Genomic DNA, 15,979 nt, shown 5'->3' on the forward strand with positions numbered 1-15,979 from the left:
CAGTGTTTGGTGGCAAACACTCATCTACTAGCCTGTTTGGTTACATCCAATCACATCAGGTCCTGGAATGAGAGTGTCTCTGCTTGGATGGCTTCATTCACTGAACCAGAAGTGCTGCAGACTAAACAATTTGATCTATATTCGAACTATTCTACAATGGGCTAAACATAACTGTATTGTGGAATATATGATTGAGGAAAATACTGCATTGAGAATGAAATGGCCTTGAGAGGATTACTAAATGAACAACCATTACAAATGTATTTCTCCCTTCCTCTTCAATGAATGTGAGCCGTCCTGTCTGTGGCAGCTCCACTTTCACCTGACCTTCATACAGGTCAGACAAAGGTATTGGGTGGTATTTTGCATGTTAAATGTCATCTCTCATTACTAAAGTCTCTGCGCAAACAAGTCCAGGCATGTTCTGTAACAGTGACATTAAATCTCGATCCCAGGTTCCCCAGACTTAAAAAAAAATATATATATATATATATATTTATGAATTAAATACCCTTTCTCAACTAGGCAAGTCCGTTAATTAAGATCAAATTCTTATTTACAATGATGACTCCCAATCACGGCCGGTTGTGATACAGCCTGAATTCGAACCAGGGTGTCTGTAGTGACGCCTCAAGCACTGAGATGGAGTGCCTAAGACCGTTGCACCACTAGGGAGCACTGACAATACATCTGGAAACAAATCTGGATATAGATTTTGTAGATGAACAATGTCTGAGTTGTGATAATAAAAACAGAGGTTTAGTTGTCCACAATCTATTACAGCCGAACAAGCAAACCTTACACACACTGACTACTACTCCTTGTCCTTCAATACTTAACCAATCAAGCAAAGATTATGGGCAGGGTTCTAGCTGTGAACCCTATGACCTCCAAAACCCACACTCATCCTACAATCTAAAAATTCCAGTCTGCCACCGCCTTCCCTCATACTCACCAGGCAGTCTGTTCATGTTGACTCCCTGGGCAGACAGACCAATCCCCATGTACCTGGAGACAACAGGAGATCAAAGGTCAGCGACAACATCATCAGTTTAGACAACATGAGTCAGTCTGATGAGTCAATAGCTGCTGATAAATCCTTTCAGTCCCCAAATTGCCTTCAGTTATTTACTGCTCTCTTTAGTTTCTTTACACGCCATTTTCAATAGCTAACATTGGTAAACAAACCACAAGGTTCAAATAAAAAAGGTGGGAGGTCGGAACAGTCAGTGGGGTTACCAAGTATCAGCAAACCCTTACCCATCCCTGCCCTTGCTGACAATCTTCACTTCAAAGTAGTAGATCCCACATGCGGCTGGTATGGGATGAGTGGCGCGCACAGACGCGGCATCCTTGTGATTCTTCCCATGACCTACAAAAGGAACAAAACGTTGTGTTACAGTCAGTATAGTACAACACACAAACAACCCACTGCTCTGTCAACCTGGAAAGGTCAATGTCAAGAGTGCAGTAATCTAACCAGAAAAAAATAGCTTTAAATGGCTTCTCTTTCCAAGGACCCTGAAAACCCTCATACTGTACGTATTACTAAACCCTTTCAAAACTCAACCATATCCCTGTCAATCCTACCTCAATTTACAATCATATGTCATGCAAATTCATACTCAAATTCTATGACACGAAATCTGATAGCTCTTCAAAAGTTCCTTTCATAAGAGTATACATGCATGCTTAAAGAGTTGCCATTTTCAGAAATCACTGCCATTTCCTGGTTGCTAAAATAATAGTCTAATTTCAGTTTGTGACAAAACAAGCAATGAACAGTGTAGTCACTGTGTCATCTAAACTGCTGTGAAATATATTTTCAATAACCAAAAATATTGTATTTTTCAGCTGTTTGAAGCTGGTGTACAAACCCAAAAGTAAAAGAGCAAAAATGAAATGGTAGGCATAGAAATAGCACACATAGAACAGATCCACCGCTTTTAAGACCTGCTTTCAAAGCGATTAACAGATCTATAACTCAGATTTCTAAGTGAATTTGGTCAGGTTGCCACAAAGTTAGATTGCAGCTGCAAGGTCATTTCCATGAGCACCAACATGTGAAGTTCATAGGAGCATGTCAAATGAAAGCTAATAGTATATATACACATACATACATACATACATACATACATACATACATACATACATACATACATACATACCAATTTTTTAAATGAAGGCATATACTGTGGGGCAAAAAAGTATTTAGTCAGCCACCAATTGTGCAAGTTCTCCCACTTAAAAAGATGAGGCTTGTAATTTTCATCATAGGTACACTTCAACTATGACAGAGAAAATGAGGAAAAAAATCCAGAAGATCACATTGTAGGATTTTTAATGAATTTATTTGCAAATTATGGTGGAAAATAAGTATTTGGTCAATAACAAAAGTTTCTCAATACTTTGTTATATACCCTTTGTTGGCAATGACAGAGGTCAAATGTTTTCTGTAAGTCTTCACAAGGTTTTCACACACTGTTGCTGGTATTTTGGCCCATTCCTCCATGCAGATCTCCTTTAGACAGTGATGTTTTGGGGCTGTTGCTGGGCAACACAGACTTTCAACTCCCTCCAAAGATTTTCTATGGGGTTGAGATCTGGAGACTGGCTAGGCCACTCCAGGACCTTTAAATGCTTCTTACGAGGCCACTCCTTCGTTGCACGGGCGGTGTGTTTGGGATCATTGTCATGCTGAAAGACCCAGCCACGTTTCATCTTCAATGCCCTTTTCACTCAAAATCTCACGATACTTGGCCCCATTCATTCTTTCCTTTACACGGATCACTCGTCCTGGTCCCTTTGCAGAAAAACAGCCCCAAAGCATGATGTTTCCACCCCCATGCTTCACAGTAGGTATGGTGTTCTTTGGATGCAACTCAGCATTCTTTGTCCTCCAAACACGACGAGTTGAGTTTTTACCAAAAAGTTCAATTTTGGTTTCATCTGACCATATGACATTCTCCCAATCTTCTTCTGGATCATCCAAATGCTCTCTAGCAAACTTCAGACAGGCCTGGACACATACTGGCTTAAGCAGGGGGACACATCTGGCACTGCAGGATTTGAGTCCCTGGCGGCGTAGTGTGTTACTGATGGTAGGCTTTGTTACTTTGGTCCCAGCTCTCTGCAGGTCATTCACTAGGTCACACCGTGTGGTTCTGGGATTTTTGCTCACTGTTCTTGTGATCATTTTGACCCCACGGGGTGAGATCTTGCGTGGAGCCCCAGATCGAGGGAGATTATCAGTGATCTTGTATGTCTTCCATATCCTAATAATTGCTCCCACAGTTGATTTATTCAAACCAAGCTGCTTTTACCTATTGCAGATGCAGTCTTCCCAGCCTGGTGCAGGTCTACAATTTTGTTTCTAGGGCCATAGTCTTGGCCATAGTGGAGTTTGGAGTGTGACTGTTTGAGGCTGTGGACAGGTGTCTTTTATACTGATAACAAGTTTAAACAGGTGCCATTAATACAGGTAACGAGTAGAGGACAGAGGAGCCTCTTAAAGAAGAAGTTACAGGTCTGTGAGAGCCAGAAATCTTGCTTGTTTGTAGGTGACCAAATACTTATTTTCCACCATAATTTGCAAATAAATTCATAAAAAATCCTACAACGTGATTTTCTGGATTTTCTTTCTCATTTTGTCTGTCATAGTTGAAGTGTACCTATGATGACAATTACAGGCCTCTCATCTTTTTAAGTGGGAGATCTTGCACAATTGGTGGCTGACCAAATACTTTTTTGCCCCACTGTACATTTTCTACCCTAAATGTATGTGTGTGTTGGAGTGTCAGTGTAGTATGTGTGAGGGAGTGCATAGAGCCAGTGCAATGGAATCAGTGCAAAACAATTAAGAAAATTCAATAATAAAAAGGAGGTCAATATAAATTGTCCGGGTAGACATTTGATTAACTGTTCAGCACTCTTATGGCTTGGGGGTAGAAGCTGTTCAGGTGCCTATTGGTCAGACTTGGCTCTCCAGTACCACTTGGGTGGCTGGAGTCTGACAATTTTTAGGGCCTTCCTCTGACACTGCCTGGTATTGATGAGGTCCTGTATGGCAGGGAGTTCAGCCCCAGTGATGTACTGGGTGGTATGCACTACCCTATGTAGCGCCTTGCGGTCGGGTGATGTGTGTTACATACTAATATAACCCTCCTTGCTGGTCGATGAAGGGCTGGGCGGTATTCCGTATTTTACGATATAATGGTATGGATGCCTGCAACGGTTTGGTATTTGGTTTGTTAAATGTGATACGTGGTGTGTAACAGGGGACCCTGTAATCTTTGGCTACATTTAATGATTTATTTTATCTACTTCATGTAGCTAACATTATTCATGCTTCGCCTATTCCTCTTTGATTTAGAAGATACTGTTGCACAAACAACATGTTGATTTAGGTCTAAACAATCACTGGAATTATCAGGCTAAATAAATTCTGACTAAGTACATTAATTAGCTAGCTAGCGATTAGCATCAACGGCTAACAAGATTTAGGCCCAACTTGCTAAAGACAAATTTGCATTTGTTGTTGCTTGATCACAAGACACTTGTTGCACTTTGCCAGATGATTACATGACCCATCATATTAACCAGGTGTGTCTGATGGGGTTTACAGCTATCTATTGTATAATAATGCTAAAATATTTGTATCTGGAATTTGTCTTTCAGCATCAGTAGAACACACCGGACTCTCCTCCACCAGTCAAACAAGGAGAATTGTCAAATGTCTCCCATCAAAAATAGAGTTGGCCCAAGCAAGCACTTGTTCAGAGTGAGCGGTCTGTCCACCAGAGGATGGTTGCTGACTGCAAGACCACCTGTCAAGAACCTGCAGTTGTCTCCGAGGACCCCTACTGAACCAGTTGTCTCCGAGGACCCCTACTGAACCAGTTGTCTCCGAGGACCCCTACTGAACCAGTTGTCTCCGAGGACCCCTACTGAACCAGTTGTCTCCGAGGACCCCTACTGAACCAGTTGTCTCCGAGGACCCCTACTGAACCAGTTGTCTCCGAGGACCCCTACTGAACCAGTTGTCTCCGAGGACCCCTACTGAACCAGTTGTCTCCGAGGACCCCTACTGAACCAGTTGTCTCCGAGGACCCCTACTGAACCAGTTGTCTCCGAGGACCCCTACTGAACCAGTTGTCTCCGAGGACCCCTACTGAACCAGTTGTCTCCGAGGACCCCTACTGAACCAGTTGTCTCCGAGGACCCCTACTGAACCAGTTGTCTCCGAGGACCCCTACTGAACCAGTTGTCTCCGAGGACCCCTACTGAACCAGTTGTCTCCGAGGACCCCTACTGAACCAGTTGTCTCCGAGGACCCCTACTGAACCAGTTGTCTCCGAGGACCCCTACTGAACCAGTTGTCTCCGAGGACCCCTACTGAACCAGTTGTCTCCGAGGACCCCTACTGAACCAGTTGTCTCCGAGGACCCCTACTGAACCAGTTGTCTCCGAGGACCCCTACTGAACCAGTTGTCTCCGAGGACCCCTACTGAACCAGTTGTCTCTGAGGACCCCTACTGAACCAGTTGTCTCCGAGGACCCCTACTGAACCAGTTGTCTCTGAGGACCCCTACTGAACCAGTTGTCTCTGAGGACCCCTACTGAACCAGTTGTCTCTGAGGACCCCTACTGAACCAGTTGTCTCTGAGGACCCCTACTGAACCAGTTGTCTCTGAGGACCCCTACTGAACCAGTTGTCTCTGAGGACCCCTACTGAACCAGTTGTCTCTGAGGACCCCTACTGAACCAGTTGTCTCTGAGGACCCCTACTGAACCAGTTGTCTCTGAGGACCCCTACTGAACCAGAAAGCAAAGACATCAGGATGCATTACAGCTTTGATTTTGCTCAACAGGTAAGCAATATGTCCTCCTTTATACTGATTAAGGACATAGATGGATAGATACACACATGAAGCAGGCAAATGCCTATGACTGAGCTGTGTAAAGACAGACTGACAGGGGTGAGACAATTCATTTGAATTTATATGAATGTTATTTTGTTGTTTGCAGGTGCACTATCCTTCCGACCCTATGCAGCCAGGTCCCATCTACTTTTAAACTCCTCGCAAGTGTGGCTTGTTTGGTGTCTGCTATGAAGGAATACATGTCAATTACTTCATTATGAAGGCACGTCATCCAGCAAAGACAGCAGCACAGTCATTGGGGAAAGTTGAGGAAACACGTGTGGACCTGAATTGTGATAACTGCAGCGGACCAGACACAAGCTCCGCCACAGTCTGGACCTTCACTTCCTGATCACAGGCCACACCAAGTTAACCTCCAACTGGTGCTTCGGCCTCATCAAGCAGTGCTTCAGAAAGACCAGAGTGAACACTGCTGGTGTTGTGAAGAACAGCACTGTGACGGGGTTAACATCTAACAGCTGGTTGGACTGTGTATGGTACGGTGCTGGTGGAAAGCTATGGCCGGTAACAACACCTGTACTTCAAGGCCACAGTCACAGATCAAGCAGTACCAGCACTTCATGTGAATATCAGTTTCATTGCATGGTATGAGGTTATTCTTCTTATCTAAAATAGGGAGGAGAATTGATGTTATGCAAGGTTGTAGTGTCAATCTTTTTAGTTATTTCCTGTTTTACAGATTTGATGCTCTGTAGCCTGGTGTTGTTGTCGCCAAGGAGCGTATGGACTAAGTCGGGACCACGTTTCAGCTGCTGCGCAACGCTGACATCCTTCCTCCCATAGATGGTCTGCCTGAACAAGCACCACCTGGACTGGACACAGCTAGACAAACTATCTTTTTGACAAGATCAGGGAATTTTGCAACGAAGAGGCTATAGACATCAAATGCCCTACAACAAAGTCAAGGGCAGGACAGAAACAGGCTCTCCGAATAAATATTCCCATGCGTGGTTCGGACTGACCAGTCATCAGCACTATCTGCAGTGCCTCTATTCACATGCCTCTCTCTTAACACAACAAACATTGCTGCTACTATTTATTTATCCCGCTGCTCAGCAACTTTACCACTGATTGTATGCATATACAGTTGAAGTTGGAAGTTAAAAATACACTTAGGTTGGGGTCATTAAAACTCATTTTTCAACCACTTTAAGACAAGTAATTTTTCCAACAATTGTTCACAGACAGATTATTTCACTGTATCACAATTCCAGTTGGTCAGAAGTTTACATACACTAAGTTGACTGTGCCTTTAAACAGCTTGGAAAATTCCAGAAAATTATGTCATGGCTTTAGAAGCTTCTGAATGACTCAAATGACATCATTTGGAGGTGTACCTGTGGATGTATTTCAAGGCCTGCCTTCAAACTCATTGCCTCTTTGCTTGACATCATGGGAAAATCAAAGGAAATCAGCCAGAAACTCAGAAAACAATTGTAGACCTCCACAAGTCTGGTTCATCCTTGGGAACAACTTCCAAATGCCTGAAGGTACCAAGTTATCCGTACAAACAATAGTACGCAAGTCTCAACACCATGGGACAACGCAGCCGTCATACCACTCAGGAAGGAGACGCAATCGGTCTCCTAGAGATGAACGTACTGTGGTGCGAAAAGTGAAAATCAATCCCAGAACAGCAGCAAAGGACCTTGTGAAGATGCTGGAGGAATCCGGTACAAAAGTATCTGTATCCACAGTAAAACAAGTCCTATATCGACATAACCTGAAAGGCCGCTCAGCAAGGAAGAAGCCACTGCTCCAAAACCGCCATAAAAAAGCCAGACTATGGTTTGCAACTACACATGGGGACAAAGATCGTACTTTTTGGAAAATGTCCTCTGGTCTGATGAAACAAAAATATAACTGTTTGGCCATAATGACCATCGTTATGTTTGGAGGAAAAAGGTGGAGGCTTGCAAGCCGAAGAACACCATCCCAACCGTGAAGCACTGGGGTTGCAGCATCATGTTGTGGGGGTACTTTGCTGCAGGAGGGACTGGTGCACTTCACAAAATAGATGGCACCATGAGGAAAGAAAATTATGTGGATATATTGAAGCAACATCTCAAGACATTAGTCAGGAAGTTAAAGCTTGGTAGCAAATGGGTCTTCCAAATGGACAATGACTCCAAGCATAATTCCAAAATTGTGGCAAAATCTCCGAAGGACAACAAAGTCAAGGTATTGGAGTGGCCATCACAAAGCCCTGACCTCAATCCTATAGAACATTTGTGGACAGAACTGAAAAAGTGTGTGCGAGCAAGGAGGCCTACAAACCTGACTCAGTTACACCAGATCTGTCAGGAGGAATGGGCCAAAATTCACCCAACTTATTGTGGGAAGCTTGTGGAAGGCTACCCAAAACGTTTGACCCAAGTTAAACAATTTAAAGGCAATGCTACCAAATACACTCAATTAGTATGTACATTTCTGACCCACTGGGAATGTAGTGAAAGAAATAAAAGCTGAAATCAATCAATCACTCTATTATTCTGACATTTCACATTCTTACAATAAAGTGATCCTAAATTACCTAAGACAGGGAATTTTTACTCTGATTAAATGTCAGGAATTGTGAAAAACTGAGTTCAAATGTACATGGCTATGGTGTATGAAAACTTCCGACTTCAATTGTAGCTACCTCATCTATCACTGGTATCATTGATATTGTTTTTGTACATACTGTATATTATATTTGGTTCTTTCGCTACTGGCATTGACACCTATTTTTTTTCATTATATTGACACCATCTATTTTTGATATTTCTACTATGCCCGTAACCATTTTGCAGTACCAAATTAGACAAGAGTGTCATCAAATATTTTTATCTGGACACTTTGTTTACCTGGAATGTTTCCTTATTGTAGGCTACTACTTTTACCAATTAGTCTTAATCTTTACTACACCACTCCCTGTTTAACACATGACCTCACGTGTGAATTCTTAAAGAGATAGGTGGGGCTGGCGTAAGAGGGTGTGAACAACGCTGAATGGGTGTAGACAAATTAGAGCTCTCCAGTAGGTGTACCAAAACATTCGGGGCTATTTTCTCAAAAGTGGGGATACAAGTTTATCAACTTTCAAAGCAGAATTACTTTCCCATTGCTCCTCACATGCAGTGTATGACATACCATTTTGTAGCTCTGCGTCTCTGCTTTCATCCAATGTAAAAAACACAATTTCAAATGTTGCTACATAAGACTGAATCAAGGCGGTCAGTCACAGTTTATACATTTCCAGTTTGTTATAGACAGGCCATGTGTAGCCAATGTGATTTATACGATACTTAATTTTATCAGGATATTTTCTTTGCAGGCTGCAAAGTTTTTATTTGTTGGCTTTATGTAACCTTTTTTTTTTTACATAGTTGTCAATGGCAAAAAGTTACTTTAGGATTGTATCATTTTAATTTAGATAGAATTTTGATTACCCACATGACAATGATTGAGATATGAAGACGTTACTTTAAATTAAATGAAACTGTTTCACGGAAATGTGAATATGAAAACCACAACTGACATGAAGATTGGTAGAAATGGTAAGATAGACCGCTGCGCCAATTGGGAGGCCCTAAAGCACATCATTCCAGTGATAGAGGTGTCGCTACAGATCCAGGTTCGATCACGGGCTGTCGTGCTGTGTCGCATGGAGACAGCGCACAGACAACGCTGGGCCAGGGGAAGGTTTGGCCGACTGGAATGTCCTTGTCCCATCATTCTCTAGTGACTCCTTGTGGCGCCGGGCGTATGCACGCTGACTTCGGTCGCCAGCTGTACAGTGTTTCCTCCAACACATTGGTGAGGCTGGCTTCCGGGTTAAGCGAGCAATGTGTCAAGAAGCAGTGCAGCTTGGCGGGGGCGTGTTTCGGGGGACGCATGGCGCTCAACCTTCGCCTCTCCTGAGTCTGTACGGGAGTTGCAGCGATGGGACAAGACCACCTACCACTTGGATATCACAAAATTGGGGAGAAAAAGGGGTAAAGAATACCCCACAAAAATAGCAAATAAATGGTAAGATAAATATGCATTCCACATGAGAAATGTTGCAGACTCCTCGTGTAGCCTATTACTGCAACTTCATGAGAGTAATGGCAGAATCTGCGAAAGCCAGAAGGAGCAGGAAAAGGGTTGGGCCAGGTTTGTGTTTTTTCTTATGGTTATCTAGATCTCAGGTGCCCTCGAGGCATTTGTCTTATTTCATGAAACCATAAGCATCAAGCATCAGACATTCTCAACGAGAAGCATTGAAGATCCCGAAGAACACACACACCAATCAGGCTTCTTTGGTAGAGTGGCCAGACGGAAACCATTCCTCAGTAAAAAGCATATGACAGCCCACTTGGAGTTTGCCAAAAGGCACCTGAAGACTCTTAGACCATAAGAAACAAGATTCTATGGTCTGATGAAACCAAGATTGAACTCTTTGGCCAGCATTCCAAGCATCACATCTGGTTCAAACCTGGCACCATCCCTATGGTGAAGCATGGTGGAGGCAACATTATGCTGTGGGGATATTTTTCAGCGGCAGGGACAGTCAGGATCGAGGGAAAGATGAACAGAGAGATCCTTGATGAAAACCTGCTCCAGAGCCCTCAGGACCTCAGACTGGGGTGAAGGTTTACCTTCCAACAGGAAAACGACCATAAGCACACAGCCAAGACAATGCAGGAGTGGCTTCGGGACAAGTCTCAATGTCATTGAATGGCCCAGCCAGAGCCCGGACATGAACCTGATCGAACATCTCTGGAGAGACCTGAAAATAGCTGTGCAGCGATGCTCCCGTTCCATCTTGACGGAGCTTGACAGGATGTGAGATATTCCCAAAATGCAGGTGTGCCCAAGTAGACTCGAGGCTGTAATCACTGCGAAAGGTGCTTCAACAAAGTACTGTGTAAACGGTCTGAATTACTTATGTAATAGTGATATTTCAGTTATTTTTTTGCAGAAATTTCTATAAACATGTTTTTGCTTTGTCATTATGGGGTATTTTGTGTAGATTGATGAGTAAAAATTGATATTTAATACATTTTAGAATAAGGCTGTAATGTAACAAAATGTAGGAAAAGGGAAGGGGTATGTATACACCATGTAAATGGTACTGTACCTCTTCTCTGTACTGTGTCCCTGTCAGTAAAGCACAGCCATCTTCATGATCATATCGTACAAATCCACTAATCAACCAGTCATGCTTTGCCACAGTCATTATGACTAATAGAGAAGCAGTGTACTTATTATCACCTTTGATTTCATCAGCAACATTAATCACTTCTATTTTCAGCCCTCTCCTTTCTGTAACCAAAGCCCAGCAGGCCCCTCTATGACCGTACAAACAGCCATAATAAATACAACACATGAACACACTTGTGCCTATAAATACCTCCAGCTAACACCACCACCTCAACATACAGCACTCAGAGCCACATAGTCCTGGGAGTGAGACTCTCTCGCTGTCTCCGTCAATCACACACACAATTATTTAGAGGCCAAATGTTGTTTAACATCCACATAAGCCTAAGTAGTTGGTGAACAATGTGTTATTAGAGCATAATGTAAGGATACTCAAATTTTGCTATTAACGTGCACCATTTTATGCTGTGTAAACAACATGTCTGGTTATAGAGCAAATTGTTGACCATATTGTGGGGCGTTCTTACTCCACCGTGTTTTTACTAGTTCCATTTTTTTTTTTAGAAACTGCTCATGGATTCTCTCTTTCTAAGTCCCCAGTCCAGAGTCAAAGGATCTCCCTCATGGTCAAGTCAGTGGTCAAAACAAGAATGTAGCGCAGTACTACCCACGACAGAAGACAATAGACAATAAGGAAACAGAAAAAAACGAAAGAAAATGAGAGGAAAAGCATGAGGGAGAAACATTAGCAAACGCTGCATCACAGCTTCACACAGAGACTGGGGGAAACCAACACACAATCTGGTGATGTCACCTCTGACTGAACATGCATGATTGGTTCTTCAGACGGCAGAAAACCCTCTCTATGGGCAAACATTACAAATCAGCTTAAAGGAATCGCAGGGCATGCTTAAAGTCAGCCATGTGTCCTACAGGCTATATAATTACACAATAACACTATACAACCTTAAGGCATAAAATAGAAAACTTGCAGAAATCTATACAGGCTAAATCACACAAAAAAAAGCAAGTACAAAGACCAATAATTTACAATGGGTGACTATGGTACACAAATCCAAATCCTATACCACCACTTCATAAAACACACTGATGAATCAGACAATACTGTAGCTTAGGCTATGTTCAACAGGTAAGCTGATGCCCTTTTCTGGAAAAAAACTAAAAACAATGATGAGCACAGGACGTAAGATCATCATCAATAGAAATTAGGAAACAACGTTGTAACTAAAGGTGGCCCTCCTTTCATTAACAATTAAGGTCAGGGATAGAGGGCCTACACAACTAAAATGTCAGAGGAACAAGGCCTTAAAAATACGTGCCGGTTTGAAAAACAAGAATTTTAAATGTCAATAGTCTAGGCTGAAGATAGACGTTATTATTACTCAGGCCTAATCATAGGGCCTTATGGGCCAGATGGCAAATGTTTGCATTTATCCAGGCAGCCCAATTCGGATCATTTTTCCACTAATTTGTCTTTTGACAAATCAGATCAGCTCTGACGTGAAAAGATCTGATGTGATTGGTCAAAATATCAATTAGTGGAACAAAGATCAGAATTGGGCTGCCTGTCTAAACGTAGCCTAACAGGACTATACAAGCCTTAACAGTCTCCACAGCATTGTCTTATGTCAAATTCTGCCTGTACTGAGGTTGATGGACAAGGGTCACGTAGGAGTGACACCACCTGACATAAGACAAGGTCTCCTCAGTATAGCTCGGGGCCTTACATGAATCAGTGGAACTTATACTGTGCATGCCTTGCAGACATGCAACTCTTTAATATCTCTAGGCTTGAGATATAGGCAATCCTGAGATATCTCACACCTCCAGCTCCACCATGTATAATCAACAGTACCAAGGCCAAAAGGGAAACTGGCACACTGGTCAAAATAGCATAAAAAAGTAACAGGAACTGACAACACAGTGGCTTCTGTGATTTTAGAGGGAGTAACAAGCCTATAACTTCAGATGACAGACTAGACCTAATGCTGTATTCATGCTTGCTGACAATTATGATTACTAAATGTAAAAAATATGATCACAAAAAAAGACATCCTCAAAATGTCCCCCATCCGACTGCACTGTAAGTCCCACAATCCCGCTACACGACCAACCATGTAACACAGCCTAAATAAAAAACACGCAGCTTTTGAGCCACCATCAACTAATGGGATTATGCAATTATCAGTCACAAATTATCATAAAATCCTTGTCAACCTTCAACTCCAGACAACAATTGACCAAAGCAGTGTACCTAGGCCTGAATCCAGCACTACCACCGCAGCCACCTAATGTTAAGAGAATTGTATAGCTAGCCTATTATTTCTGTAGATTCAAGTGCATGTTAATACCAGGACCTTACACTGACCAGGGCCTTGATCTGTCTATTAATGAGGTGTGATTTTTGTTTTCCTGATCTTGTGTTAAGCACAGACTATGGTCCTATAATGACTCAATCATAGCACTGTTGTGCGATTAGACTTGACAGTTGACTAAACATGTAGCATGTTACTCTTTCTATGATTACACAACACACATTATAGCATGATGATTTCTAGATGGAAAGCTGTCAAGTCCTACTTTTGATTTTCTGCAGAACACTTAAATAACTATCTGAACCAATTGTATTTATACACCCGGGCTACTGTCTGCACACCAACAAGTTGTTTGTGGTAATAAAAAATATATATCGCTAAACTACCTGCATAAATCTCTGTGCAGGTCTTTATACACAACAAATGCGTTGAGGCCTTCTCCCTTGTCGCAACTGGAAGTGTAGCTGCTGGCTGGGTTGAAATGGTAGAGGATTTTGTTATTTTCAGTACATGAAGATCTCTATTGAATCCTTAGCTGTGCTCAGTAGTTGGATCCAGAATGTATAATGATTTAGAATAATAGTCCAGCCACAGAACGACTTCATGAACTGGCATGCCAACAGAGCACAATGTTTCCCTGTTCTAAATTGGTGCTTATTTTATCACAAAATACAAACACATTCTAACGTCTAGTCATATCAACTGTATGAAGACTTGCTTTTAGCCAGCTAGAACCAGAGGAAGAGGCGATAGCAGCTACATAGCTAAGTAAGCTAACGTCAGAGTTCAGTTTTAGCTAGCTAACATTAACGTTATTAGCTACATTTTATATTGTTAGTTACTCATATATATAAATAAAACAATGGTGCATTTCGATAGTACTAGTTAGCTAATGTTTGCGTGCTATTATTTAGCTAGTTACTGCATTGGCTAACAGCGATGGCGTGCAATTAGCATTGGCTTGGATAACGTTGCTAGCGAACTAGCTGTGTGTCGCTTGTCATTGCTAGGTACCTAGCTATAAATTGTGGCATAGTAGTTAGCTGTCACAATTTATAGTTAGGTTAATATTTCGATTATGATCAAATTTAAGCGGTAGCTAGCTAACTTGTAAAGACCAAGTGAACTGTAAACAAAGAGACCGTTTGAGTTGAACGTTAGTCAAAGAAACGGATATGCTTGTCATGGTTAGTGAGTTCACTGTCAACCATTTGGGCAATGGGCATTCCGCTCTGCTATTGTGAAACAAAGCAAAGAGGGACCGAGAGGCAGCTCAAACTAGATCAGGGAGATTGTATACACATAATAGCATAGAGACACGACGCTGAACCTCCGGAGAGTCTATCGTAAATAACATATTCGAGGCATCTAGGTACTAAATGTTATACCAGTTGTCACTTCTGTATAACTTTACCTTTGTAATGCACCCGCAGATTGTTCTGTGAGAGCCCGATGTAGCTGTATTTATCCTTGGGGCTCCATGATCGGGGTAAGGGGGTCTCATCCTCATTTACGGCCGGGTAGAGCCGCTTCAATCGTTCATTTAGCTCGGCTTCTTGGTAATTAAAAGCAGGATCCCCCAACAGCAGGCTCCCCGCTCCAAGCTCTGCCATCTTCGGCTTGAAATGTTTTATTTTTTATTGTCTTCTACTAGCTATGTCAATGCGTTGATACAGGGGGAGAGTGAGATAGACAGTGGTGTGATATCCCTGACTAACCAACGCTCTCGAGTAGGACTGACAGTGACGTGTGGGTACTGTAGTTGAATACAGGGCTATTCGCTCGAAAGATTTTCAGAATCGACTACAGAAGACCCGCTCCGAACCCCTCTTTGGTCATTTTTTCAGTTTGAGTCCGTGAAAAGGAAGCTAGGAAATGTAGTTTTCGAGTGGTTGTATGCGGCCGTATTTGGTTGATGGTCAGGACCAGGGGTGTATTTATTACGCCGATTATGTTGCAAAGCGTTTCTTAAACGGAAGCAAAGGGAACGGGGAGGGACCTACCTGAATGTGTCCAATAGGAACCCTGTTGGAATTGTTTGGACTAATGATAACACCCTAGGACATAATGAACTCCCAAGTCTTATTATAGCAGATAAGCAGACATTTGTGAAATGCAATTCCTCATATTATTTACATTCTGGCATGCATTCATTAAGATTTTGTGTCTCAAATGTTTCTCAAACTAATCCATATTTTTTTAAATGCAATGTTAGTGGATTATGTGTGCCAGTCACAGCCAGTTTGTCTAACGACTCAAACTGAATTATTCCGCTGCTCTGTCGTTTGAATAAGAAACTAACGGACCACTACAACTAGTATTCCAATTCCTAATTGAGCCAGACAAACTGCCAGCTGCATCCATTTCAACTCGAGAGCGTTGCCTTTCCCTATGCTGATTCTGAAATTGGTATGCTTGATAGATGTATTTGAGCTAGATTAGTGTTTGCAAACTCATCAAGGGAGCAGAAGAAAAAAAGCATTTTCAAAACTGTTCCCGTTCCATACATTGACGATTCACTACATTACTAAATCCTGAGCCAACTATTGTTTTACACATTCTCTTTGGCAAGGT

General features: G+C 42.3%; 1 protein-coding gene across 2 annotated transcripts in view; it reads right to left on the reverse strand.

Moving 5' to 3' along the window:
- LOC112218540 (ran-binding protein 10) overlaps positions 1-15,342 on the reverse strand; it is a 31,852-nt gene extending 16,510 nt beyond the window's left edge. The window contains exons 1-3 of one of the 2 annotated variants that reach the window (XM_024379408.2): positions 14,820-15,342; positions 1,261-1,372; positions 956-1,008 (exon numbers count right to left, since the gene is read on the reverse strand). In XM_024379408.2, coding sequence (XP_024235176.1) covers positions 956-1,008; positions 1,261-1,372; positions 14,820-15,018 — 364 coding nt within the window. In that variant the 5' untranslated portion in view covers positions 15,019-15,342. The remainder of the gene's footprint in view (positions 1-955; positions 1,009-1,260; positions 1,373-14,819) is intronic. The other variant, XM_024379409.2, reaches the window with a different exon arrangement.
- Between the last annotated feature and the right edge of the window lie 637 nt (positions 15,343-15,979).

The sequence above is a fragment of the Oncorhynchus tshawytscha genome, linkage group LG19 (genome assembly GCF_018296145.1).
Source record: "Oncorhynchus tshawytscha isolate Ot180627B linkage group LG19, Otsh_v2.0, whole genome shotgun sequence".
Taxonomy (NCBI): domain Eukaryota; kingdom Metazoa; phylum Chordata; class Actinopteri; order Salmoniformes; family Salmonidae; genus Oncorhynchus; species Oncorhynchus tshawytscha.